General features: G+C 40.0%; 1 protein-coding gene across 1 annotated transcript in view; it reads left to right on the top strand.

The window, feature by feature from the left end:
* CABCOCO1 (ciliary associated calcium binding coiled-coil 1) overlaps positions 1 to 25,691 on the top strand; it is a 154,737-nt gene that overhangs the window by 125,919 nt on the left and 3,127 nt on the right. The window contains exons 6-7 of the mRNA XM_003755058.3: positions 19,714 to 19,842; positions 21,594 to 21,731. Of these exons, the coding sequence (XP_003755106.2) occupies positions 19,714 to 19,842; positions 21,594 to 21,731 (267 nt within the window). The remainder of the gene's footprint in view (positions 1 to 19,713; positions 19,843 to 21,593; positions 21,732 to 25,691) is intronic.

The following is a 25,691-nucleotide window of genomic DNA, read 5'->3' as shown; positions in this document are numbered from 1 at the left end:
GTCAGAAAAACTCATATTCCTGATTTCAAATGCAGTCTCAGATACTTACTGCCTGTGTGACCATGGGCGAGTCACTTAATTTCATTTACCTCAATTTCCTCCTCTGTAAAATGAATGGGAGAAGAAAACGGCAGGCTACTTCAGACATAATTGAAAAATGACTAAACAACAATGTACCATTGGTACAGTCATACATTTTGATCAAATCATTCTGAAAAACAACTTGGAACTATAAAACTGTGTGTATCTTATGATTCTGCAATAACACTATTAAGTCTGTACTTCAAAGAGATCAAAGAAAAGTGAAAAAACTTATATCTACAAAAATATTTATAGCAGCTCTTTGTGTGGTAGCAAAAAAATTGGAAATGTAGGGGATGATTGTAAATTGGGAAATGGCTGTATAATTGTAGTATATGATTATAATGCAGTATTATTGTGCCATAAAAAACAAAGGAGATGGTTTCAGAAGAAAGCTGGGAAGGTTAATATGAACTGATGCAAAGTGAAATGAATGGAATGAGATCACTGAATTTAGTAACGGCAATTTTAATGATGATCAACTGTGTAAAAAAAAAAAAAAAAACTTAACTACTATGATCACTACAATAAATGATGCATGACAACTCTAAAGCACTCATGATAAAAAATAACATTCACTTCCAGAGAGAGAACTGATTAAAAGAGTATAGGTTGCAGCAGACTTTTTCATGTTCTTCATGTTTCTTGCTTTATTTTTTGAAACAAATGACTGATATGTAAATATGTTTTGCATGACTTCACATTTATACTTGATATTCTATTGTTTACTTTCTCAATGAGTGAGGGAATAGCTAGAAGGTAAAAAAAAAAATCTGGAACTAAAAATTTTTTTAAATGAATAATAAAAATAATTTTAAAAGTGAGTAAATGAGTGTGATAATTGTTAGAACTGGGAACAAAATCAAGTTCACTAACTCCAAATGCAGTGTTCATTTCTTTCCTTTTCTTTTTTTTTGTAGTCCTTTGAATTGCCTCAAGTACTCTCCTATATTAATCCCTTCTCTTTTCTGCTGACAAAATTATTTTCCTAAAGCTCAAATCAGAATATGTCATCTCTCTTCCCTACTTGATGAGCTCTAGAGGATCCCTATCACCTTCAGCATCAAATATAAAGCTTCCTATTTGTTATTTAAAGCTCTTTATAAACTGATCCCATTCTCCTTATTCTAGCCTCCTTGCACCTTCTAGCTATCACATACTCTACAATCCTGTGACGGTTCTAGTTTCAGTTCAACAGACATGGTGCCCCATCTCCCATCTCCAGTTCTTTGTACTACAAATACTCGCTCACTTAAACCCCTCGGTAACCTTTAAGGTTAAGTTCAAATAGTATTTTCTATAAAAAGTCTTTTTAGGTCTCCTTTAGCAGCTAATGTCTTCCTTTTTGAGATTATCTCCCATCTATTCTGCGTATATCTTATGGGCACATAATTGCTTTCATGTTATCGCCCCCAGGATCAGTCTAGCAGGAAGCAGAAGGCAGAAAGCCAGGAAAGCTGGAGCTTGGTACCTAGCAGCTCTGACTGCCTCAGGAGACCAGTCCCAAGGGGTTGTGGTTCAGGCCCAGGCTCCAGTCATTCTGAAACTGGGCAATAGGCAGGGGACCCAAGCACAGACTTAGACATGGAAGAAGACAAAGAACCAGGTTTATCTTGGTCCATCTCTATCATTTGTGATCTCTCCAAACCTCAGATCATCTCATGGGAATGAATCAGAATTATTTTCAATCTTAAATTCTATACTGATGCTGAGGATCGAGACAAGGCCTTCCATTACAAAGCATAGAGTGACCAGGAGTGATATAACTCGATCCGGGGGCAGCTGCCCTATGGATCTAAGAGTTTTCATTTCACCTTCTTCTCTATCCCATCAAAGATTGGCCCTATCCTTAAGCCATGAGAACTCTGGGATCACAGATTCAGGGATACAGTGTTGCAGCTGGAGTTAAAACCTAGATTCACATCCTACTTCTGACACCTAGGGATTCTGTGACCAAGAACCAATCACCCAAGCTTTTGAAGCCTCCACTTCTTACTCTATAAAGTAGACAATTACAAAGAGAATCTCCGTTGGTCCTTGACCCTAGAAAGGGTTGACAAAGCATGATGAACATTTGTCTTCTAGATTTGTTCCTGAGGAGCCCAAGGCAGCCTTGTCCAGAAGTACTGGAGCTAAAATCAGGAGACTGAGTTCAAAGCCTCCTTAAGGCCCTAAGAAAAATCACTCAGCTGCTCTTTTATCATCCCTGTTTGAAGTGTGTTGCCCACATGATGTGTACGTCCACATGGCTTTGTCTGCATTGGGCTTGTGGAGAAACTTTGATAATTACCTCCTCTCCCCAGTGAGATTTCAATTATTGCCTGGAGAGTAGCAAGAGAAGGGGCAACAAAGCTGGATACTATTCTTCTCTGAAATGGGGTACCCAGCTGGAATTATATCTCCTGACTCCCTTAAATATTGCTAATCTAGAGGAGTGAATGTTTTCTTAGGTTCAAGCTTTCCTAATATTTTTCCTCTAGAGAAGAAGGTTTCTCTCTGAAGGCAAAATACAAAAAGTCATCACCAATATTTAATGATAAATAAAATCATTTATCCAAGCTGATAGAAAAAGTAATATAAATTAGAAGATATTAGAGTCTTTTTTTTTTTTTCTAAGGCAATAGGGGTTAAGTGATGTTACCCCAGGTCACACATCTAGGAAATAAAAAGTGTCTGAAACCAGATTAGAACTCAGGTCCTCCTGACTTCAGGGCTGGTACCCTATCCACTGCACCAACTAGCTACCTCAATGTAATAGTCTTTTATCTGGGAGAAAGTTGAGATCTCACTCAACCAAGAGAAAGATTGCCCAGTCTCACCCTGAAATTGAAGTAGACAAGCTATAAATCTGAGAGATGTGGAAGAGCTGGATTTCCCCTAGTTTGCTGCTTTCAGTCTTTTTTCCCTCTCTCCCTGGAACTGATTGTGGTCTCTCTCAAAGAATGAAGAAAAAGAATTTCTCTTTTCTCCAAAACTCTGGAGCCACTTCTGTCCCTCCCACAGGAGCACAGAGTAACATCATCATTATCCCCCCAAAGAGGAAGATCTTAATGCAAATGCTTCAGGCTTAAAGCCAGGCTTACTGCTGCCAAATGGCTACAATGACCTTTGCACTATTGATCTCCCAGGGTTATTATGAAAAAAATTTACAAATTTTAAGCCTACTTGGAAATAGAATTGTTATTAAGAATAATATCTAGTCAAGGTGGCCCAAAGGAGAGAGGGCTAACCTTGGAATTGGGAAAACCTGAGTTGTGATGTTACCTCTGATGCTTTCTAACCAGTTGTGTGGGTCTGAGCATATCACTTAACTATTCCCTACCTCAATTTCCTCATCTGTAAAATAGATAAATAATAGTACTTATCTCATAGGGTTTATTATGAGGAACAAATTGAGATAATTCATAAATCACTTTGCAATTCAAAAAGTAAATTCAATAAACATTTATTAATCACCTACTATGTATCGGGCACTATGGATACAAAAAAGGGGGAAAAGACAATCCCTGATTTCAAGAAGTTTGTAATCTAAATGCTATTATCATCACTTATATTAAAATAAAATTATCAAGAGGCAGCTCTTGGTGCAATAGTTAGCTTAAAGGATCTGGGTGCTATTTACTATTCATGTAATTTTAGGCAAATCCCTTCATCTCCATAGGCCTGAGTTTCCTCAATTTTAAATGAGGGACTTGGACTAAATGACCTCCAAGGTGCCTCCCAGCTCTAAATCAATAATCCTATGAATTCCAGATCATTTTGTAAAGAGGAAAAAAAAATGCACTTTAATCCTTACAAGAAATTTTAGAACTAGAAGAGAATCTTGAAATCACATAACCTAATTATTCATTTGACAGAAAAAAAAAATAATTGAGACCTAAAATGACTCCCAAGACCACAAAGCTTGTTGATGACACAACCAGGACAGGAAATTATTTCTCTTGTTGCCCAGTCCAATGCTCTTTCCATAATTTTTTTTTTAAATATCTTTTCCGAAACATTGTGTTTATAATGTAGATTTTTCTTCCACTGTGCTGCTTTGCATTTTTGATTTTTAAAAACACAAGAGGAACGTTGTAGTCTCCTTACGATTCATTCCAGCTCCAATTCAACCAATCAGTATTATCAATTAAGCTCTTGACTATGTGCAAGGCACTGTGTCAGGTACTTGACATGCAAAGACAAGACACAAAACTGTCCCTGCCTTCAAAGAGCTTACATTCTCCTGGGGGATACAACATAGGAACATACAAGACAAGGATTTCAGTCAACTGGGGATCCCAACTGGCATTCACTGTTCAGAAGAGGAAGTTTAGAACCAAGGAAGTCAAGTTACCTGCCCAGTTCAGAAGCAAAACAAGAGCCTACTCCCCTGTCTTGAAATCGAGACCTCTTTCCACAGTACCCTGCTCCTGTACAGATAAATAGACACAAAATATATCCAAGGCATTATGAGCTAAATTCAAGAAAAAGCTTGAACTAACAACTTGGAGGCTCTAAAAAAGGCTTCATGGAGGAGGCAGTATCTGAACTGTACGTTTAAATGAAGCTATGGATTCTGGGGTGCAGAGGAAAATGTGAAACTGTGGAAATAGGAAGTGGAACATTATGTAAGGGTGAGTTTGATAGCTTAGGAGAATATGACTAGAAATAAAGTAAAATAAAATGGGAGCAGGAGATCTCTCCATTCCCCGGCTCCCCAAAATTGTTCACCATCCCAGGATAATGGTAGATTTCAGAAAATGACCTTCAAGGTAACTTAGCAATAGAGATGGCCACCAAATCTAAATATTTACCATCTAAATATCGAGTTAGCCTATCACAAGCAAGTGACCTTCATTATGTTCACGATAACTTGCCTTGAGCCAGCTGGGCTCCATCTTGCTTAATGGAAGCCCCTGAGAGAGCCTGGGAGGTCCCTGAAAGCAATGACTTGTACAGTGCGTGGGACGAGAAGGTGCTTGGCACAGTCCCTGGGGAGGAAGGGTTTGGCTGCTTCCTGTGGGAGCTTTTGGGCCGAACACAGATGAGAAAACTGGCAACAGTCAATGAAGGAGCCCCAGAACCCTGCCCTGTCCAGCCCATAAAGACCCGGAGCTGGACGCTGGCTGCTCAGCAGTTAGTTAAAGGATATTAAAAATGCACAGCACCAAGGGAAAATATTTATAGGCGTGACAGCAAGTTTCCTTGTAATAATTTATGGGCTAACTGCAGAAAAAGGAAACACACAAACGTTGAATAAAATAGCCAATATGTAAACATCATGGCTTCTACAAACTCTCCCATTAAAAATTAGGATTGAGGTTTAGTAAAAGTAAATGGCTACATCTCAGTGGTCAACAATGGCCTGCATGCTAAGGGTTACTGACTGATTTATAATTTCCTGGGTTGTTGCTTTTTTTTTTTTTTAAAGTATCTATATTTGTCAGCACAATTTTTATGTCTCATTCGTTAAAATAGTCACCAGAGATCCCAAAAGATACATAATGTTGCTTTGATTTCTCCAAAGATCTCCTAGCACATGAAAAATGTCCACACTTATCACTAAAAGGTTTTTATTTGTGAACAGAACCAGCTTCCAGGTAGCCCCAGCCAGGATAACATCCCTTTCCCCCTTTCTCTTTCCCTCCTTGCAGGTTAACCCCGATCTGCCATGTAAATGGCACTCCAGATGTCATACTTTGAAGTGAACCTGTGTGGTTCACTGCCTTTCTGTATTACAAATTGCAAAATTTTGTCAGGAGAGGAGCAGAGATGGAAAGAAACCCAAGATGTTCCCATCCCAAGCTCTTGTGCTGAATGAGCAAAATTTATCCAAGAGCTCTGCCTTGAAACTCTTTTTCAAAGCTTCAACTGCCCCCCTGCAGAAGTTTTTCCATTCCCCATACTTCTGAACAGCTAGGATTAAGAAATAGCAAGGAAAACATCACTAGAAGTCAATTCCCCCAACGATCTCCATGCTCAACATGCAATGCAATATGGCAACCACAAAAACTCTAGTGTGGATAAGGATTGTGATCATGTCACCTGATAAATGAATAAAGTTGGGTCCATTTATCCCTTGAAGAAGTGAATGGAAGTTTCAATGGGACCAATTTGAGCTTGGTGGTAGGAAAAAAAGTCCTGACTACTAGAATTATCCTAATGTAGAATGGGATTACGCTCCGACCTCATCCCACCCCACCTCACACGCACCCTCCCCTCCCACTCCCAATTTCCTCCTCTCCCACACTGGGGAAGGGGAGTCTGCAAGCAAAAGTTATACGAGCATTTGTAAGATGTGTTGTAATGGGGATTCTTTTTCAGGCGTGGGTTGGACTGGATGGCCACTGAGCTTCCTTCCAAGTCTGAGATTCTGTGATTTTATGAAAAAGAAGAAAATCAAACATTTTAAAAGTTTTACTTGACAAACATCCAGGTACATATGTGGGTGCCATGGAATGAAGTAACCTGATGATGTTTGAAATCAGAAATGTCACCAAGAAAATCTCTGTCAAACTGAACTAATATAATGTACCAATAATTGACTTCCTAGTTCTTAAAAATAAACCCCATGGAACATTTACTCAAGGTTCAAATATTCATAAGTGCTCATTTAAATAGATTTGGATTTCATTTCATACTGAGAGTTCTGTGTTTAAAACCCTTCGAAATACTTTACATTTCATTTTCTGGTTCACCATTGGGAGTGTGAGCTACTAATTTAATGGAATAGATCTTTCCAAAACAGCCAGGATTTGCTATGTAGTTTTCCAAGTATTTTTTTTTTTTCCGGTAACAACAAACTGCATTTTCTTTTTCCCCCTTTGCATACACCGTTATTTGATTTTCAAAAAGGGGAGAAACATAAAAGGGAATGAAAAATCATGTACCCCTCCCAATAAAATTTCCAGCTCTGTATAAGGCACTCAATTTAATTGATCATATTTTTAGCCACTGTAAACACTCCTTAAATATTACACAAAGAAATGGGATAAGATGCATGAAAAAAACATAATATTGTATTTAATTATTTGTATGTCTCACAGCAATCAATACTATGCTATTAGCATTTATTTTCCATTGCATAGTATTAAAACCATAATAAATAATATTAAAAGTATCATATATTAAGATGTATCAGGGAATTATGTTGTGGTGTTGCTACAAACTATGTTTTTTAACTCTCAATTCAATACAATCCAACAGTTATAAATTAAGCACCCACTCCAATGTGCTCACTATTATGCTAAACAGTGGAAACAGGATAGGGATATGAATTGTGATTTTTTTTATTATTACTAAATGAGGAAATTCCCTCTACTAATGCTGGTTGTTATTTTCTCTGTAATTAATAGATACCGAAAAGTTAAATGCTCTGTCCCAGCTTGAATAGGTCATCAGCAGGACTTGAAGCCAGAGCTTCCAAATTCTAAGACTAGTTCTCTGTTCACCATGACACATTTCCTCTCATAGGGTTCCAAAGAACAAAATAAAAGTATTTCTGGCATTGAGCTCTTACATCCAATCAGAGGAGTTCTTATTAAAGATAATACTTTTTAGCATCAGATTCTTTAAGTTTTGGGGGGATTGGTTTTGAGGAGGTTTTTTTTTTTAAGAATAAAAACTGAAATCTTGTAATTAGAGTGGGGAAACAGGGACTTTGTCCAAGGGGTTACTGGGAGTGATTCAGAAGCATATAGGAATGATGGCACTAATCCTAAAGTTAACATGATAATTAAAATAGGAAGCTAATAGATGAAATGCTAGAACTGGCACCTGGGTGCTTTTCTGCTCCACCCCTCCGCTGAGGTAATGCTTCCTGCTGATTGCCCAGAGCATGTAATTCCTAGGTTTAGGGTTACACTCTCAGATGCTGGCCTCTCAGATTCAATAATCAATCAATAAGCATTTATTAAATTCCTACTATGGATGGCTAACAAAAACCAAGGTAGAATTGGCCCTCAAGGAACTTCCATTCTAATATGAGAGATAGCACGTCCATATATAAGCATGGAGATATTACATACAAAATGGATGCATGGTGACGTGTGGAGGAATGAAACGGTACAAGCTGCTGGAGAACTTGGAAAGGCCTCATACAATAATAATAATAATAATAATGCTTGAGCTGTCTTGAAAAAAACCAGAGATTCTAAAAGGCAGAAGCGAGGAGAGTATTCTCTGTGGAATTACCCTTTCCTTCAGAAAATGTCTGCACACTATCCCAAGAGTATTTTTCCCCCCATTGAAGTCACCATTTATCCATTATTCCCCGTCATGACCCGGTGTCTTGGAAAGAACACTAGAAAATAGTGAGTTTATGTTATGGTGCAAAGGGAACTAAAAAGCAAAAGAAAATGACATCTGGGACAAACTGATGCAGAGGGAAGTCAGCAGAACATTATAATCAATGACTATGGTAACTCAAATGTTATCAACCCTGACTATGATAACTCAAATGTTATCAAGCTTCTGTTCTGTGCATAACATAAATACTATTTCTATGTATTCTATATAGATTATATTATTTATATGAAGACTATACCTATAGTACTGTATGTAAACTGTATATACATACATACTCTATATATGTATGTTTATTTGTAGACCGGAGGTACTATTGATATGTATGTTTATTTTTAAACTAGAGGTACTATTCATATATGAATTATATATTATGCATATAGGGGTGTATAAATTTCATAAATTCATAAACACACACAATTTTCCAAAAAATCTTCAGGCAATTTTAAGCTTAAAACTTGGATTACCTGGATACCTATATTTCAACTTTGTACTACTTTATAAATCTTATATATTGATTTATATGTGTACAAGTTGATTTCTTAAATAGACTATAAGTTCTGAGAGAAGGGATTGACCAGGTTTCCCTCATATCTGGCACATTTGGCACATAGTATTTGTTATTGTGCAATCGTGTCCCACGCGCTATGATGTCATTTGGGGCTCTCTTGGCAAAGACACTGGAGGTGTTTGCCATTTTCTTCTCCATTTTACAGATGAGGAAACTGAGGCAAACAGAAGTAGGTGACTTGCCCAGGATCACACAGAGAGTGTCTGAGGATGAATTTAATTCAGTTCTCTCTGACTCCAGGCTCTCTTGCACCTCCTAGCTGCCTGGCAGCATTACTAAATGTTGATTGATTAAATGTTTCATAGGAGTTTATTTTGTTGATAGAGTGGTTTCCTGTTTCAAAAGACTCATGGGCAGAGGGGGTGGGACCAGGGGAGCTCATATCTGGAAACATCTCAGTGCATAAAAAGGCATCAATAAAACTTTGTGGAAGAGAAAATGTTCCTTTTCCATGACTCACCATAGGAACCTTCCTAATCTGAAGCCATCAAGATCTGTTCTCCCTTTTGTCCAAGGCTTCCTACAATTTGAAAGTAAAATAAAAAATTAAGTAAACTTGAAAAATGATGTTTATATCTCTTAGATAAGTTTAAATTTTTTAGCTTAAAATTGCCCTAAATTTTTGGAGACACTCTAGGCTTTGAATATTTTCATTTTTATAAACGAGGAAACCAAAAGCCCAAGAAAAGAAATATAATGTCTTCTAACTTGTATTTGAATGGAAAAGTCAGGCTGCTGATTTAGAGGATTGGCCCAATAAATAACGTGTGTGTACGTGTGTGTGTGTGTGTGTGTGTGTGTGTGTAAAAGGTGTTAACCCAGGTGTCCTGCCAGAGCCTAAATTGGTTTACCATTGGCTGCCAACCCAAATTCCTTCTGCAGTTTCAGCTGGAATGGGTGTCCTTCATTTCCTGCCTTAACTTGTTCTTCCTTGTTATTGTGCCTTGTTCAGGTGCTGTGTGTGGGTCCGTGTGTGTGTGTGTGTGCATCTGATGATCTCAAAGGCCTATTAAGTTAGAAATGTCCAAACTCCACCACTTTGCTGCTGATAAAAATAGAAGTCAGCTCTTTATTACTTCTCCCCTCATACAGTGCAGAAACCTGGCAACATTTTGAACTCTTTGAAAATGTAAACACTGCCTATTAAGCAATAGGGATTTTTTTTTAATGCGTTGCAGTTTCAGATTAATTTTCAAGTTGAAAAATGCAAAAAACCTGGTGTCTCTAGCAAATTTAATATTGCACACATTCAGCACAACAAATTTAATAGTCTAAACCCCCAAGAAAACTTCTCAGCATGTGGCTTGTCCCGCCTTGTGCAAGTGGTTCTGATAACCTCGCCTTTTACATTTCCTCTCTTTTCATTTTAAATTTATGGCCTCAATGAGGCATTAACAGACTTGTTGCAGGTGGCATTCATATGCTGGTACCACTGGATGTTTCACATATTGTGGGCCTTCGGTACCACAAATATACTCACTAAAATTAGTTTTTTAGTATTCACAAAGGAGGGGAGGGAGCAGTTTTCAGGACCAAATAAAGAATTCCTTTAATCGTATTTCCAAATGGACACTACTTGTCTTTCTCTTTAAAAATACCAACCAAACCTGGGGGGAATAGATTAAAAAACAAAAACTTTATCACCACCTTCTTTTCTCATCTTTTGTTTTTCTTCTTTCTACTTTTTATCCTCCATTCCTGAGGTCTTACACATTAAGCCTCTGTCTCCTCTGAGCAAGAATTTTTCAGTTGTTCAAACTCCCAAGCCCAGCTCAATTTCCTTTTTAAGTCTCAGTTATATTTTGTTCACGGGCCCAAAACATAGACAGCCGAACGAATTTAGCTGCTTCCAAAAATACTCACCTTTTCAGCAGGCCCTAAATGTGGAAAGTTGTAATTCCAAAGAAGTTTCCCCCCACCCCCACCCCCCTCAAGAAATGATGAACCATTTATGGAATTATAATGCCAGCCATTTAGTCATCTTAATTACAGAATTCACTGGGGCCCCAAACAGCCCCATCCTTTATTTTCTCAGTATTAATTCGGACTAACAGTTCTCTGCTACAGATGCTCAAGTAAGATCCTGACACTTAAAACAAAAAAACAAAACAAGATGAAGGGCTAAAAATTCTTTCATTCCATGTCTGCAGGCAGATTACACAGCCCAAACTGACCCTGACCTTAGCCTTAGCTGAATTCAAAGACCCTGACATTTATCCCCTCAGTGATGAAGTCCATTTCATACCACATACATAAATGCAGCAAAATATTCCTGCAGCCTTAAGATGCTGCTAAGTAAATAGTCGTTTTCATCTCGAGCCTATTTGGAGCTGTGACATTTGGTGCTATGAATATTAAGATATGCCAAAGAGGCATTTATTTGACACTTGAAACTTCTGGCTAGATAAAGTATTATTATTTTTTTTTAACGCTATAGTATAATTCGACCTACACAAATGATCCTTCAAAACAGAAGGGAGCTGAGACCATAAACAGATGATTTTATTGTAACTAAATGGGGGGAAGAGTTTGTTTTCAAGTAACAGATAACATCTGGGGGGGGTGAAATAGGAAGTTACATGGGCAGATTATGCAAAGCTAATTTTCCATTGACCAGATCTGTAGCTGTTATTTATTATATGCCCACTTAACAGTCCATTATTCTGTTTATAAATGAATTCTTTTCTTCAGGAGAGGTTTTTGTTTGTTTATTTGGTTGGTTTTGATTTTGTTTTTGTTTTTTTAAAAAAAACTCACCTTGGTCAAAATAGTCTGGTCATTATCAGTCTCCCTCCCCTCAACCCGAAAAATAAAGCAGAGGGGGGGGGGTTGGGAGTACCAGGAAACAGCATGATTGTTTTTATTATATCCATTTGTGTGCATGCATGCACAAGCAAAAAAAAAAAAAAATTCAAAAGGGGGAAGGGAAGGAACACATTTTATTGCTTTTCATTCAAAGTCATATTTAGAGGGTATTTGAAAGTCAGGCAAAAGCAAATCATTTGGCCAAATGGATGTACCTAATCAGGAACTTCTGATTTTTAATCTCCGAATTAGGCCTCAGGCAAGTGACTTAAATTCCCTCCCTCTGTTTTCTCCTCTGTAAATGGCAGGGGGGCAGGAGGGGGCCGAGCTAAGAGGGATGGGGGTGGGGAGCAGAACCAGGGTGCGAAGTATATGGGCCAGCATATGTTTGTTTTTTTATGAACGTTTTTTATACTTTCTCTCTTTGGTTGTTTTTTTTTTTTTTCCTTATACCAAAATAAAAGAGATTCAGCCAAATCCTTTGAACAGCCTATTATATTTTGGAGGGAAAGTTTTTAAAGAATGAGAATTCAACAGTAGGACATGAAAAGAATTCTAGAAATCATTTTATTTAATTTGCTTCCACTGTTCTGATTTGAGAAAGTTAAAACTTTCAGGGAAAGAAACTTAATAATGCTCTCTTCCCCCTCCCCCTTTCCCACCCTTTACCCCCCTCTTGTCCCCACTCCTCTCCTTCCCTCCTCCCATCTCTGTTTTAAATAGGTTTTATTACAGAACCAAAGATATTATAAAACATGAGGTTTTGTTAAAAAAAAAAAAAAAAATACAAAGGCCTAATTGTATTTTTGAAAGGAAAGTATTGCATCAGCCAGCTTCATTTAAACACATTTGCTGGCTCTGGGCTCTCACCACAATTCATTGGTTCTAATTTTCTCTGAATTTGTTGTGTGTGTGTTTTTTTAAATGCAGCTTTTAGGAACAATTCATAATAACACTTGGGAGATATTTTGTTGGCCTTTAAAATATATGTCATATAATGTATTAATGAAGAGACTCTATAGTGAGACCATTTTGCAATTAAGACACAATTTTCCTTTAGTATCTTCTTGTTGCTGTTGTTTAAACCTTAATTTGGTGAATGTGATGGTTCATGGGAAGTCAGTATAACGTAACTAATGCACCTAGAAAACTCTGCAGTGGCCCCGGGGTTTTCAGGGATGCTACCAGCTGGTCCCACCAAGAAGGGATGCCTCCAAGCCCAGGGCCCACCTGAAGGACAGAGAGCCTTCCTCTCAGACAGGTCACAGGGCAATAAATATTTCAGTCACGTCAGCTCAGGGAGATCCTATCTGCTTCTTCACCTGAGCAGGGGGAGTTTGGTTAGGGTGGAAAATGCCCAGACAAACAAAATCACAGAGAGTGAGCCCACTGGCATATAAGGCTTCTGCCACTAATATTTCAATAACACCGAACACCCACAGAAGGAGTTGTAAGGGGCCAGACTTAACCTAACGGTAACCTGGGATTATTCCCATTATCTCCCGCCTTTGTTAATCATCACATGCTCCCCAGACAGAGCTGGTGAAAATCATGAAATTGTGCTAACTGGATCCTCTCCAAATTCATGTGACATGATCTCAACTGGACTCTCACTAAAGCAAGGCAAGTCTTCTGCATCTCCCTAATGGAATCACTAGCCAAGCATTAACATGCAGCTCTGCCGAGCTTTCTTGGCTCTCCTCAAATGTTTCATGGCATCTTCTCTGCCCTGTTCTGAGCTATGGACTGACTCACATGCCAACAAAAAGATGGAGGCCATTTGCTAAGAGTTCTCTTCTCTCTTCTGTCTCATCTCACATTGCTCAGAGGTTTTCCTGCACTACCACCTCTTCCCCCACCTCCTCCCTCAGAGTTTACAAAAAGAGGTGACACTTTTTGTCAAGGTAAACCTCCCTATATGCCCAAGAGATCCCATTCCATCCTGTCTTCTCTAACAGATTATCCCCCTCTATCATCCTCTCTCTTTATTAATCTTTATTCTCTCTCTTCCTCCCTCCCTCCATCCCTTTTCTTCTTCCTCCCTTTCTCCCTCCCCCCATCTCTCTCTTCCTCTCTCATTCCCTTCTTTTTCCCCCTCCCTTTGTCCCCTTCTCTCTCCTTCTTTTGCTGTTTCTCTGTCTCACATCTTTCTTTCTGCCTCTGTCTCTGACTCACACAGTCTCTCCTTCTTCAATCCTGTTCAAAGTGACCCATGATCCAATACTCAAACCCAAAGGCCTTTTCTTGACTCTTTATCGCTTTGACCTCTTTATTATTATATTATCTTTATTTTATTGTCCATCAGTTTCTCCTTGACAGTCTCTTCTGGCTGGCTAGCTTCTCATCTCTGCTCTAGCCTGGTTTTCCTCTAGCTCAAATACTCTTTTTTTATTCTTCAGTACTGAATCTTTCTCTAGGTCATGACTATAACTGTGTGCCCTTCAAGGCAATATCTTGAACCCCTTTTCCTTCTGTCTCTATAGTTTTACCTGGATCTTATGCTGTCAGTACCTAGTGCCTCCTACCCCCAAAACAGCCCATTCACCAGGGTCTATCCTTCCCCCTTCACTTTTTGGTGAGTTTCTCCTGGAGCCTTTATTTTGTGAGAGGGCATAGGCTTGCTTTCATTCTCCTCCCATCCTACTTCCTGAGTTTCTCAGTTTTCAAAACCATGACCCATAGTGCCCCTCCATCCCTCGCCCCTGCTTTCAGCTTCCATTTATGTGCTGTCTTCCCCAAGTGGAATGTAAGCTCTTGGAGAACAAGGATTGTCTTTATTTTTGCTTGTATTTGTATCCCCAGCACTTAGCGTAGTGCATAGCCCTTAGCACTTAATAAACACTTACTTAATACCTTCCTTCCTTTTTGTCTTCTTCTCTTCCTTCCTTCCTTCCTTTTTTCCTTCCTTCCTTCCTATTTACCTACTTATCTTCCCTGCTTTCTTCCTTCCTTCTTCCTTCCTTCCTTCCTTCTATTCTTCCTTCCTTCCTAACTTTTGAGACATTTCAAACTGGATCTCAAAAGAAACACGTCCAAGACAGAGCTCAATATCTCCTCCCCAGTACCCTTCTTTCTTCCCACCTTCTTCACTGATGTTAAGGACACCACCTTCCTCCCAGTCACCAGGACCCTCAATCTCAGGTTAACCTCTCCTCCTGACTTACTGTTCCAGTACATGTGATCTGCTGCCACATGTTGCCCTTTCTAACTTTGTGGGGCCCCTTGGGTTCATCCCCTGTTCTCCTCTGATGCTATCCCCACCCTGGAGCAGGCCCTTACCCCCCACACACCCCTGAACTATTGCAGTAACTCCTCTCTCCCCACTTCAATCCAATCGAAAGACAGTTGATGGTATAGTGGATAAAGTGCTGGGTCTAGAATCAAGAAAATATGAATCTAAATCTAGCCTCGGATTCTTACCGTGTGAGCCTGGGCCAGTCACTCAACTACTGTTTGACTCGGTTTCCTCATCTGTAAAGAGGTGTAAATTATTGTACCTCCACTATGGGCTTCCCTGATTCTCTTCAAAAGTAGGGTAAGATTCCACCTTCTACCTCACACCCATCACTAGCACCTCCCATGACATGATCTCCCCAGATCTTGTAGTTTTCGTCATGTGTTCCCCCATTAGACTGTGAGCACCTTAGGAGAATTTGTCTTTTTGTGCATCACCAGCACAAAGCACAGGGAGGGTACAGAGCAGGCACTCAATAAATGCTTGTTGACTGTTTGACTGCATGTAATGCAAGTCCCTTAAGTCAACAAATGCTTCCATAATCACATGAGCAGCATTAATTAAAGCCAAAGAAAATGAAACATGGTGGCTAAAGTCCTGGGATGGAAATCAAGAACTCAGTGGCTGGCACCCTGGCTACTCTTCCATGGGCAAGACCTTGAACTTTACTAAACTTGTTTTTTCATCTGTAAAATGAGAAAATTGGACTAAAATCTATGATCCTAGAAAAAGGCAACTTTACCAAAACTGCCCCAGAATCCCCAACTTTTGTTACAGGATGCTCCAGAAAAGGGGGAGATCTGTGTCCATCCAGCAAACATCCAACTGTATCTACATAACCAGCAAATATCCAACTGCATCTACACTCACCAGCTGACCCAGAAACCTTGGAGACCTTGAACAAAGGTTTCACCTAGACTAATTAGCACTCATGATTCATCCAGGCCAAATGTCATCAAAAAAAACTTTCATCCAAGAACTTGAGGTAGAACAAGAAGAAAGTGCCCAAAGCATCCAGAACTTGAGGTAGAATAGGGAGAGAGTGCCCAAAGCATCTAGAATTTGAGGTGGAATAAGGAGAGAGGGCCCAAAGCATCCAGAATTTGAAGTAGAACAGGGAGAAAGTGCCCAAAGCATCCAGAACTTGAGGTAGAACAGGGAGAGAGCACCCAAAGCATTGGCTAATACTTCAGCAAAGATAAAGAAGGAATAGGAAATGAATGGCACCAGATCACCAGCAGTATGTCCCCCACTATGGTGGTGGAGCTGTTACCCCAAGAGGAACTGCTAGGAGATAGATTAGGAGACACATTGATGGATGAAACATCCTGCCATGTTTATGGATAACCACAACCAGCCTCCTCCAAGATTTTCAAAATCATCTCCAAGGGAGAAAAAAAAAATGTTTAATTTCATGTTAGCGGGAAATGAAAATGGGTACTAAAAGGAACAGCTATCCTTGGATTGCTTAGACTAGTTCGATCAATAATGACTGACCTTAATAGCATCTTAAGATTTGTAAAATGCTTATAATTAATGCTTACATTATAAAATGCTTATAAAACATGCTTACATTATCTCATTTGAGATTCACCACAACCTCAAAGTCTATATTATGGACATTATTATGCCCATTTTCAGGACTAAGGAAATGAATCTTAATAAAGGTTTTGCCTTTGGTCACGCAGAAGTCAGGAGTACCCACATCTTCCTCCAAGTCCCAGAATCTGCTTTCTTTTTGCATTCTCCTCAGAGCCTACAATAAATCCAACAAGCTGCTATTTTTTGATCCAAATCAATCACTTTTCCTTCCCCTTCCCTTCTCTCTTGCCTTTTAAACACACATCATGTTCCTCCTTTCCCCTGAGTCCTTACTCTATAAAAACACTTCCTAAGGTTTATAGGCACTTCCAGGTGAACAGACTATGTCTAATCACTTTTTTTTCTGTAGCAGTTAACGGAAGGGGAGAAGGGGAGAGAAGGGTTACAGTTTCCATAAGTAAATGAAAATAAAGGAGTTATATAGTGTGTTGGAAAATGTGCAGATCAAAGACAGGAGGCAAAGGTCGGGAAAGAGCTCAACAAATTGGCATATGAATGTGGTTATACAAAAAATGAAGACTGAAGAATCCAGAGAAATTTGGGAAGACTTTTATGAATTGATACCAAATGCAGTAAGAAGAACCAGGACTAATTCATCAACTTGTTTGTAAATTATTTCAATTTGGAGTTTTGTTCTCAGTTAAGAAACCAACACATATTGACTGGAGTAGCTGGGTGGTGCAGTAAATAGAGCACCAGCCCTGAAGTCAGGAGGACCTGAGTTCAAATCTGATCTCAGACACTTAGACACTTACTAGCTGTGTGACCCTGGGTAAGTCACTTAACCCCAATTGCCTCAGGGGGAAAAATAAGTGTATTGGAATCCTGTGGTATCTAGGAGATCCCATTCCCCAGGAATTTTAATCTCATCTGCAAAGTAGACTTGTGATCTTGGGCATGTTATCAGGAAGGGTGTTCTGTGGTTCATGGAAAAAGCAATAAATGCATATAAAGTCCTGGGCAGTCCTATGACATCAGCAAGACATTTACCTTTTCTCAGTTGCCTCATCTGTAGAATGGGAGTAACAATACTGGGAGTCCTTTTAGCACAGAGTCATTGTGATAAGAAAGTGAGATGATGAATATCAACTCAGCAAATGTTCAGGAGCTCCTGGCAGCCTGTGACACAGTAAGGAGATGTACTGGTGTCTGTCAAATTTATCTCGGGCACTTACTGGCTGTGTGATCCTGAGTGAGTCATTTACGTTACATCTGTCTAAGTCTCTTCATCTGTAAAATGGGGGTAATAACAGAGCCTACCTCCAAGGGTTGTTGTGAGGGTCAGATGAGATGCTTGTGAATGCTTTGTCAGTCTTAAAGCACTGTCTAAAGGCTAGCTAGCACTTCAGTCATTATTATTACATTTCAACATATAATTTGTGTTGTGTTTAAAATCCCCCCAAAATAGAGCTCCACGTGGAATCTGAATCCCTTTAGACACACCATGAAAGAAAATATTTCTCCAATGATAATGCAAGCATTCACTTAAGCCCGCTAGAATTAAACTCACTGAAGACAGAGGCTGCTTGGGTTTTATTTTTGTAGCCCCAGGACCCAGCACAATGGCCGACATAGAGGGACTGCTTGTAAAGACTGGTGGGATTGAATATAGTTCAATAGACATTCATTCATTTTTTTCAACAAATATTATTAAGTGCTTACTGTGTTCAGAATAACACGAGAGGTACTGAGGGAGATGTTAACCTTTTCGGCACTAACGGAGCTTAGAGGAGGATAAAACTCCCACAGAGAAAGGAGGAGAATGTTAGAGAGTTGCAAAAACCCTGGCTGGGATGAGCTTCAAGGGGGAGGTCAGGGCCAGCCCAGGGGGACTTGACACTTGACCCATGACATGGGATCTTATTTAGGGTGTTATTAACTAGCTCCTTAATTATGCCTAACTTTTCTGCTAAGTAAATGCCGACAGAGCTCTACAAGTCTGAAACCTGACCTCTGACTAAGAGGAGCTAACAAATCAAGGTGAAGGTGAGGCTAGCCCATTGCCTATGGAGAGCTAACAATCAGGGTGATGGTGAGGCTAGCCCATTGCCCATGGAGAGCTAACAATCAGGGTGATGGTGAGGCTAGCCCATTGCCCATAGAGAGCTAACAATCAGGGTGAGGGTGAGACTAGCCCATTGCCCATGGAGAACAACAATCAGGTTGAAGGGGAGGCTAGCCCCATTGCCCATGGAGAGCTAACAATTGGAGTGAAGGTGAGGCTAATCCATTAACCATAGAGAGCAACAATCAGAGTGAGAGTGAGGCTAACCCATTACCCACAGAGAGCTAACAATTGGAGTGAAGGTAGGCTAATCCATTAACCAGAGAGTAACAATCAGAGTCAGAGTGAGGCTAACCCATTACCCACAGAGAACTAACAATTGGAGTGAAGGTAGGCTAATCCATTAACCATAGAGAGCAACAATCAGAGTGAGAGTGAGGCTAACCCATTACCCACAGAGAGCTAACAATTGGAGTGAAGGTAGGCTAATCCATTAATTATGGAGAGCCACCATGAGAGTGAGAATGAGACTAGCACATTGCTCATGGAAAGCTAACAATTAGGGTGAAGGTGAGGCTAACCCAATGCCCGTGAGGAACTTATAATCAGGATAAGGGTGAGGCTAGCCCATAATGCATAGTTAGCAAGTAAGGGTAATATAGCACAAAGTGGTACCATTGATAGAGGTAGACACAGTAACTAGTGGAATAGTGATATTAAAGATGAACCTTTATTTCTAGATAAATTTAGGGTTTATCAGGAGCTTTGGAATTTCCTAAAAATAATCCATTCCACTCTTCTCCCGTTCTCCTTTGAGCACAATGTCCCATACAGATGGACAAGTTCTACAGGGCATCCAACAAATCCATGTTGAAATCTGAGCCTTAGACCTTCTTCATCCACTTGGTCTCTCTTGGGGGAATAATCAATCCAAATTCTTTTGAGGACCACAGCCAGTACATATAAATGGAAGCAGAAAAAAGAAGAGTTACCAGGAAACGCTTTGCAAGGAAGAGACTAAAAAGATATCAGACAAGAAATGACCATACACTTCTAAGAGGAATTAGGAAAATGGAGGTCCATTATCCAAGACTATACAATAATGATACCTTGTCCTTTGGCTTACAGAAAGTGATTGAACTTGTCAAGTCAGTAGATTACCCTTTTCCAAATCCCCTTGAAGAAGGCATATCCTATGACATTTATTCAACATTTTTAATGCCGTCTCCTCCTCCACCACCAACTATGGAAGTAGAGGTAAGTCATCAATCCTTTTTGTTGTCTGATATTCACTTAACCTTAGCTTTCATTAGACTGAAGAATCAATCTGCCAAGAAGGATTTATTAAGCACCAACTGTATACCAGGCACTTTGCTAGTACTGCTGTAATGCTGGAGAAACTGAACAAGAGAGAGATTAGAGAGTATTTAATAATTTATTAAATGGGAGAGATTTACTGGGACCAAATGGATCCATGATTTGGTCCCAGGGCTGAATGAGACTATCATCTCAAAGAATACAGCCGTGAATGTCAGACACGAGATTCTTTTATAGGGTAACAAGAACGATGACATAATGGGGGAGGTACCTGGATGGGGATGACCTAATGGGGGGAGGCACCTAGGATGACATAATGGAGGGAGGCACCTAGGATGACATAATGGAGGGAGGTACTGGAAAGGCTCCTGATATTATAATGATGTCTAAAATGGATAAAGACCTTTATCCCATCAAACATTAAGAGGGAATGATTATAGCCCAAGGTCTAAGATATAAGACCTTTATCCTATCAAACATTAAGAAGGAATGGTTATAACCTGAGGCAGAGTAATCGAATAAGACAATTAGGGAAACTGGGTCAGGGCATTAAAAGGGAACTCTGGCACAACACTGGGAACATACAAAGAGGCAGATACTGGCTCCCTGATCTCAAGGAGCTTACATTCTAATTGAAGAGACAAGATGAAAAAATATACATAAAAAATGTATACTTACATATACATATGTATATACAGTGCCTATGGAAGGTAATCTGAAAAGGGAAGGCACTAATACAGTGTGGGGAAGGGAAAATCCTCTTGCAGAAGGTAAGATTTGAACTGTGTCTAGAAGAAAGCTAGAGAAATCCAGGAGTAGAGATGAGGAGGAAAAGCATTCCGGTCACAGAGATGAGCAAGTACAAAAGAGGGAGGTGAGATTTGCATGTAAGAAACGGCAAACAAAACCAATGAGAAGAGAAGAACGTAAGAAACGTGGACCAAACAGAACTCCTTGGCTAGGAATCCTTTCACTTGGGGAAAAAGCTGTTGAAAAAGCAGACTGAAAAATGACAGCAGCATAGATGGCCTATGGATGAGGGGAGGGTATAGAAAATCCAGAAGAACAACCCAAGAACAGATGTGGTTGTCCTAAGAAGAATGGACCATCCCACAGACTTAGTTAACTTTCCTCAAAAATGGGGATGGAGAAAGTTAAATAAGTTCTCTTCAAATGTCACTTCCGGCTCTAAATTCTCGGTCCTGAGGATAGGGATCATTAGGACCGGCACAGATGGGACAGTGAAAGGCCCACAGGATAGATTTGTCTGTGAATTCTACCTCCATCCCCATCCTAAGTCACTTAAAACATCTGCATTACTTTCATGAGACTTGATTTTAAAAATAATGGTAACTCCTACAGCCCAGCCCTCTCTAGATTTCTTGTAGAAAAGTATCCACTATTTACACATAGTTTTAGCGTGTTTAACATATATTGGATTACTCACCATCTAGGAGAGGGGATGGGGGGAAGGGGAGGAAATTGGAACTCAAGGTTTTGCAAGGGTCAATGGTGAAAAATTAACCTTGCTTTTTTTGAAAATAAAAACTTTAAAAAATTAAAATAAAAAAAAAAAAAAAAGATAGCTGCAAGGAAAAAGAAAAGTAGCCACTAAAAGCTTGGGGCTGCAGATGAGTCATGGAGAGCTCCACATGCAGTGGTCTCTGAGCTGTTTATTTGGCCCATCCTAGGAGGTTGAGCAAGTGCTTTCGGAGGAGTCCCCGGTGGAAAGTGAAGTGGTCGAGGTGGATCCCTTGGCCAATTTCACCATCGAAGAAGTCAAGACAGTGTTGAGTCAGATCACGGATGAAGTCATAAGCAGTATTCAGGTACTTGTTGGGGGAGGGAGGATGGAGAGGAGGGGGGGGGACGGGAAGAGAGCCTTTCTATTTCTTGGATGACCAATTTCAGCCTGAATGAGCCCGAACCTTCCCCAGGGAGGATGGCCATGGAATTCCAACTTAACTCTAACTTAACTTAACTTACCTTACCTCCTTAACTTAACTTAACTTAATTTAACTTGACAGCAGAACTCTCTGATTGGTCACCTAAGACTCAGAAAGATCACAAACATTGATTCCCTAACCACTGCAGGTGTCTGAAACATAAAACAGCCAAGTCCCCGTCCCTTTTCACAATGCAAACGTGAATCATGTATGTGTTATTTAACATATCAAAAGGATGGGTCATTTAGTTCCATGAACAGGAGGCAGAAACACATGGGTGCAGGTCTTCCATGTGACTCAGTCTGGCTGGGGTACCTCAGCCCTTCTAAAGGGCTGAGGAAGCGTCTTCATCAGGAGCTCCCTGCATCCAGTAAAACCCCAGTCCATCTGAAAAACCACTGAGCACCGAGCAGACCTCATTTTGTGTTGGTCATCAGACATCCACCAAGAAGCAAAGGAACATGCAAACGTTCCCAGAAAGTCTCCTACGCAGGTCATACTAGGATCTCAAAACCACTAGACCAGGCTTGAGATCAAAAGCAGGAGCCACCGCCCATGTTCCGCCACCCCCAGACTCATCAGCAGTTACAATTCCTCACGTTTCCCCCACTTTCCAAAGTGACAAGTAGCCTCACTCCCAGTAGGAAAGGCCCCTCCCACTGCATCATTCTCCAGTAAGGGAACCAATTCAGTCCTTTGGCTGTTCTGACCAAGTTCCAGATTCCCATAGAAGTGGAGTAAGGCAGTAGAAATGGGTCCAACTGGACGACGCACGCAGAAAACACGTGAATGCTCCGCTGGGGGAGGCTTACTTACTTGTCAGAACACGGGAGCCCGTATGTAAAACACCCCTGTTCAAACAACTAATTTGGGACAAGCTGGAGATCAGCCTGGCATAAGGTCCCTTTGTGACTTACTCAGTCATCAGATGTTATTGCACTATTTACACGAGCGTGCAGGGATTCTGTGCCAGCAGAAGGAGCCAAAGTCCTCGGCTTAATAAGGGGTGTTTAGTGTTTACCAGAAATAGTGGAAGAACATGTTTTTACACAAAGCTCTTTATTGTGAGCTGTCTGATGAATGTAATAACTGCTTAATAGGTTGGAGGACAGAGGGCAGTTACTCGAAGCCAGAGGTTCAGAATGTATCTCCTCTTTGGATTTGATAACATTTCTTCTAAATATAGTTTATGTATAACTCTGGCCCCTGGAAGCTTCTCACAATCCGATGGAATTATCACCAGGGATGCTCTTAGACAGTAATGGAATTGTTTGTGAGGCCCCCAAAATTGGAAACACATCTCTGCCAAGGCTGTACGGCATGGAGTTCGCCATACATCTTAAGCGACTTGTTTCAAAAAAAAAAAAAAAAAAAAAAAAAAAAAAAGCTGATACTATTGTCCCTCTGGTCCACAAAGGAAAAATGAGGATGCCGTTTAGTTTTCAGATGTGGTCCCCTCCTTGGCCCAAAGTCATCATCCCTTGGATGTGATTTCTAATGAACAACCAGGTCAAAGGGAATTAAGCTGAGAAAGAAGTTGGACCAGACGTGAGGGACAGTGATTTTTTTTGGGGGGGGTGCAGATTAATTTTTATATCAAGTGAGTTCTGAAAACTAAGGAGGACCAAGCAAAGTGCCAACTCCCAGATAATGACAATGATAACAATACTCACAAGGTAGTTGTAGTGATGATAGTAATGTGAGCTACCATCTCAGTATTTTACTCCACAACAAAAGAGCATCATTTTCCCATTTTTGCAAACTACAATGCCTATTAAACATGGAAGTAGAATAGAATTTGTCTTTCTGCACCCCAACGAATATGGTGAGATTGAATGAGCAATCGACATAATAGTTCTGGGACAGAGTGATGGAGCGGATAGAAATGAACCTGTAATCCAAAAGTTAGGAGGTCAAATCTTTGGCCAAGAATCAGTTTTCCTAGCTGGGGTAGGGCAGCATCTCTGGTCTAGATGGCCTCTGAGGTCTGTTCCAACTCTAAATCTAGATCCTAGAATGTTGTGATTTTCACTATCCCTCTTTATATCCATCTTCTTGTTAGCCTTATCGATCTTCTTGTATACAGGTGGCAACTAGCAATCAGACCATTTGAAAGCAGCAAGAAAGATAGCTTCAAGAAGAGAGTAGATTCCTTAGAATTCCTAGGTCTGTCGCCAAAATTGAGATCATCTTCCTGAGTTCAAGCTCCCACAAAAGAAATCCAGATACCTTTGGGATTGGGGTGCTCTCACAGAATGGTGTTTCCTGAGCATCCATGCTCGGTTCTTAGTACAGTTCCAAACTGGATCAACATATTCTGCCTACCAGAATCTCCTGACCTTGGACACTTACTAGCTGTACGAGCCTGGGCAAGTCACTTAATCTTATTTCCCTCAGTTTCCTCATTTATCAAAGGAGCTAGAAAAGAAAATGGCAAAATATTTCCATTATTTTTGCCAAGACTGTTCCATGAAGAGTCAGACATGACTGAATAACTCAATAACAAAAATATCTAAATGGTTCTGCCAGGCAGCACAGAAATCACTACCCCTGGCAATATACTCTAAAGTATTCTTTTTCTAAGCTCTTAGAATTAATTATTGGTATACCTCACCTTACCCAATTGATGAAGTCCTGGAAATTTAGGGTAAATCATTTTTTCTCACAAATTAAATTATTTTCTCATTGACTCGCACTTTTATTTTACATGATCCTTCCCACAGGAATTCTCTTTGGCTCCAAGATGCATAATAAAAGCCACACTTAATAGAGAAAACCTTTTTTTTTTTTTTTTTTTTTTAAGCTCACATTTAAAAGGAAATTCCATTTCTGAGACAATATGAATAATGATTCTCTAATCTTGTATTCATTTTGACTGTTGGCACAGGTAAACTTGAAAAGCTTAAAGTCAGCAATTTGGAGACCATGGGATTTTTCATCCCTACTTCTCATTTTTAGGTTAAGAAATCAATCTGAGTGCCATCACCAACCTCACTCACCACAGTTCATGGGAAAGAAAAGTCCCAGGGTTCAGAGATGTATAAGACAGAGATTTCTCTTTTTCTTCCTGAAGCCACTCGAGCAAAGCCCAGTCATACTGCTTACAGGATAGTTCTTAGAAATCAATGGTCTGAATCTACCTGAGTTGTTAGGAAGAGCACAGAGTTCAAAGTGTAACTACTAACAGTTTGTTTGGGAACAGAGTGGTAGAGAGAGACCCTCTGGAGAAGTCACCTAGTAAAAACTTCCCATTTTAGAGATAAGGAAACTGAGGTCCAGAAATACAAAATAGTTTGCTCATAGTCACAGAATACTAACTGGTAGAGCCAGGAATTTAAACCAAGTCCTCTGATTTTAATTTCCATAACTCTTTGTACTTATATAACATTGACCTGTGCCAGGTCTGCCAAGCCCAAAGGACAAATACCTGCACCCTGTTCTAGCTGTCTTTCTATTACCTGGCTGTGAAATATTCATTCAGAAATGTATGGCATAACTTAGGGAGTAGTAGAGACATAACTTGGGTGAGGCGACTGGCCCTTTGTTTCAGGGTATACAACTTTCAAGAGGCATTAACAGTGCTTGCAGTCAGAGCAACTTAGTACCTACTGAGAAAGGGAACTTATTTAAAACGAGGGAGTTGGACTAGATGATCTTGGAAGTCAATTCCAGCCCCTTGCAGTCCCTTCATCCCAGAGGGTAGGGGTATTATATTAACCTCTCTGCCAAACCATATAGCTATGGGTTCCCCTGAGCCCATATAACATTGCCCCAAGGCAGACAAAGCTCTTGTTTGGGATTGTGTTCCACCAAAGTAACACTGAGTAAGAAATGTGTCCTCTC

This window comes from Sarcophilus harrisii, chromosome 2 (genome assembly GCF_902635505.1).
Source record: "Sarcophilus harrisii chromosome 2, mSarHar1.11, whole genome shotgun sequence".
In the NCBI taxonomy this organism is placed as follows: Eukaryota; Metazoa; Chordata; class Mammalia; order Dasyuromorphia; family Dasyuridae; genus Sarcophilus; species Sarcophilus harrisii.
This window is presented reverse-complemented; position numbering and strand designations above follow the sequence as displayed.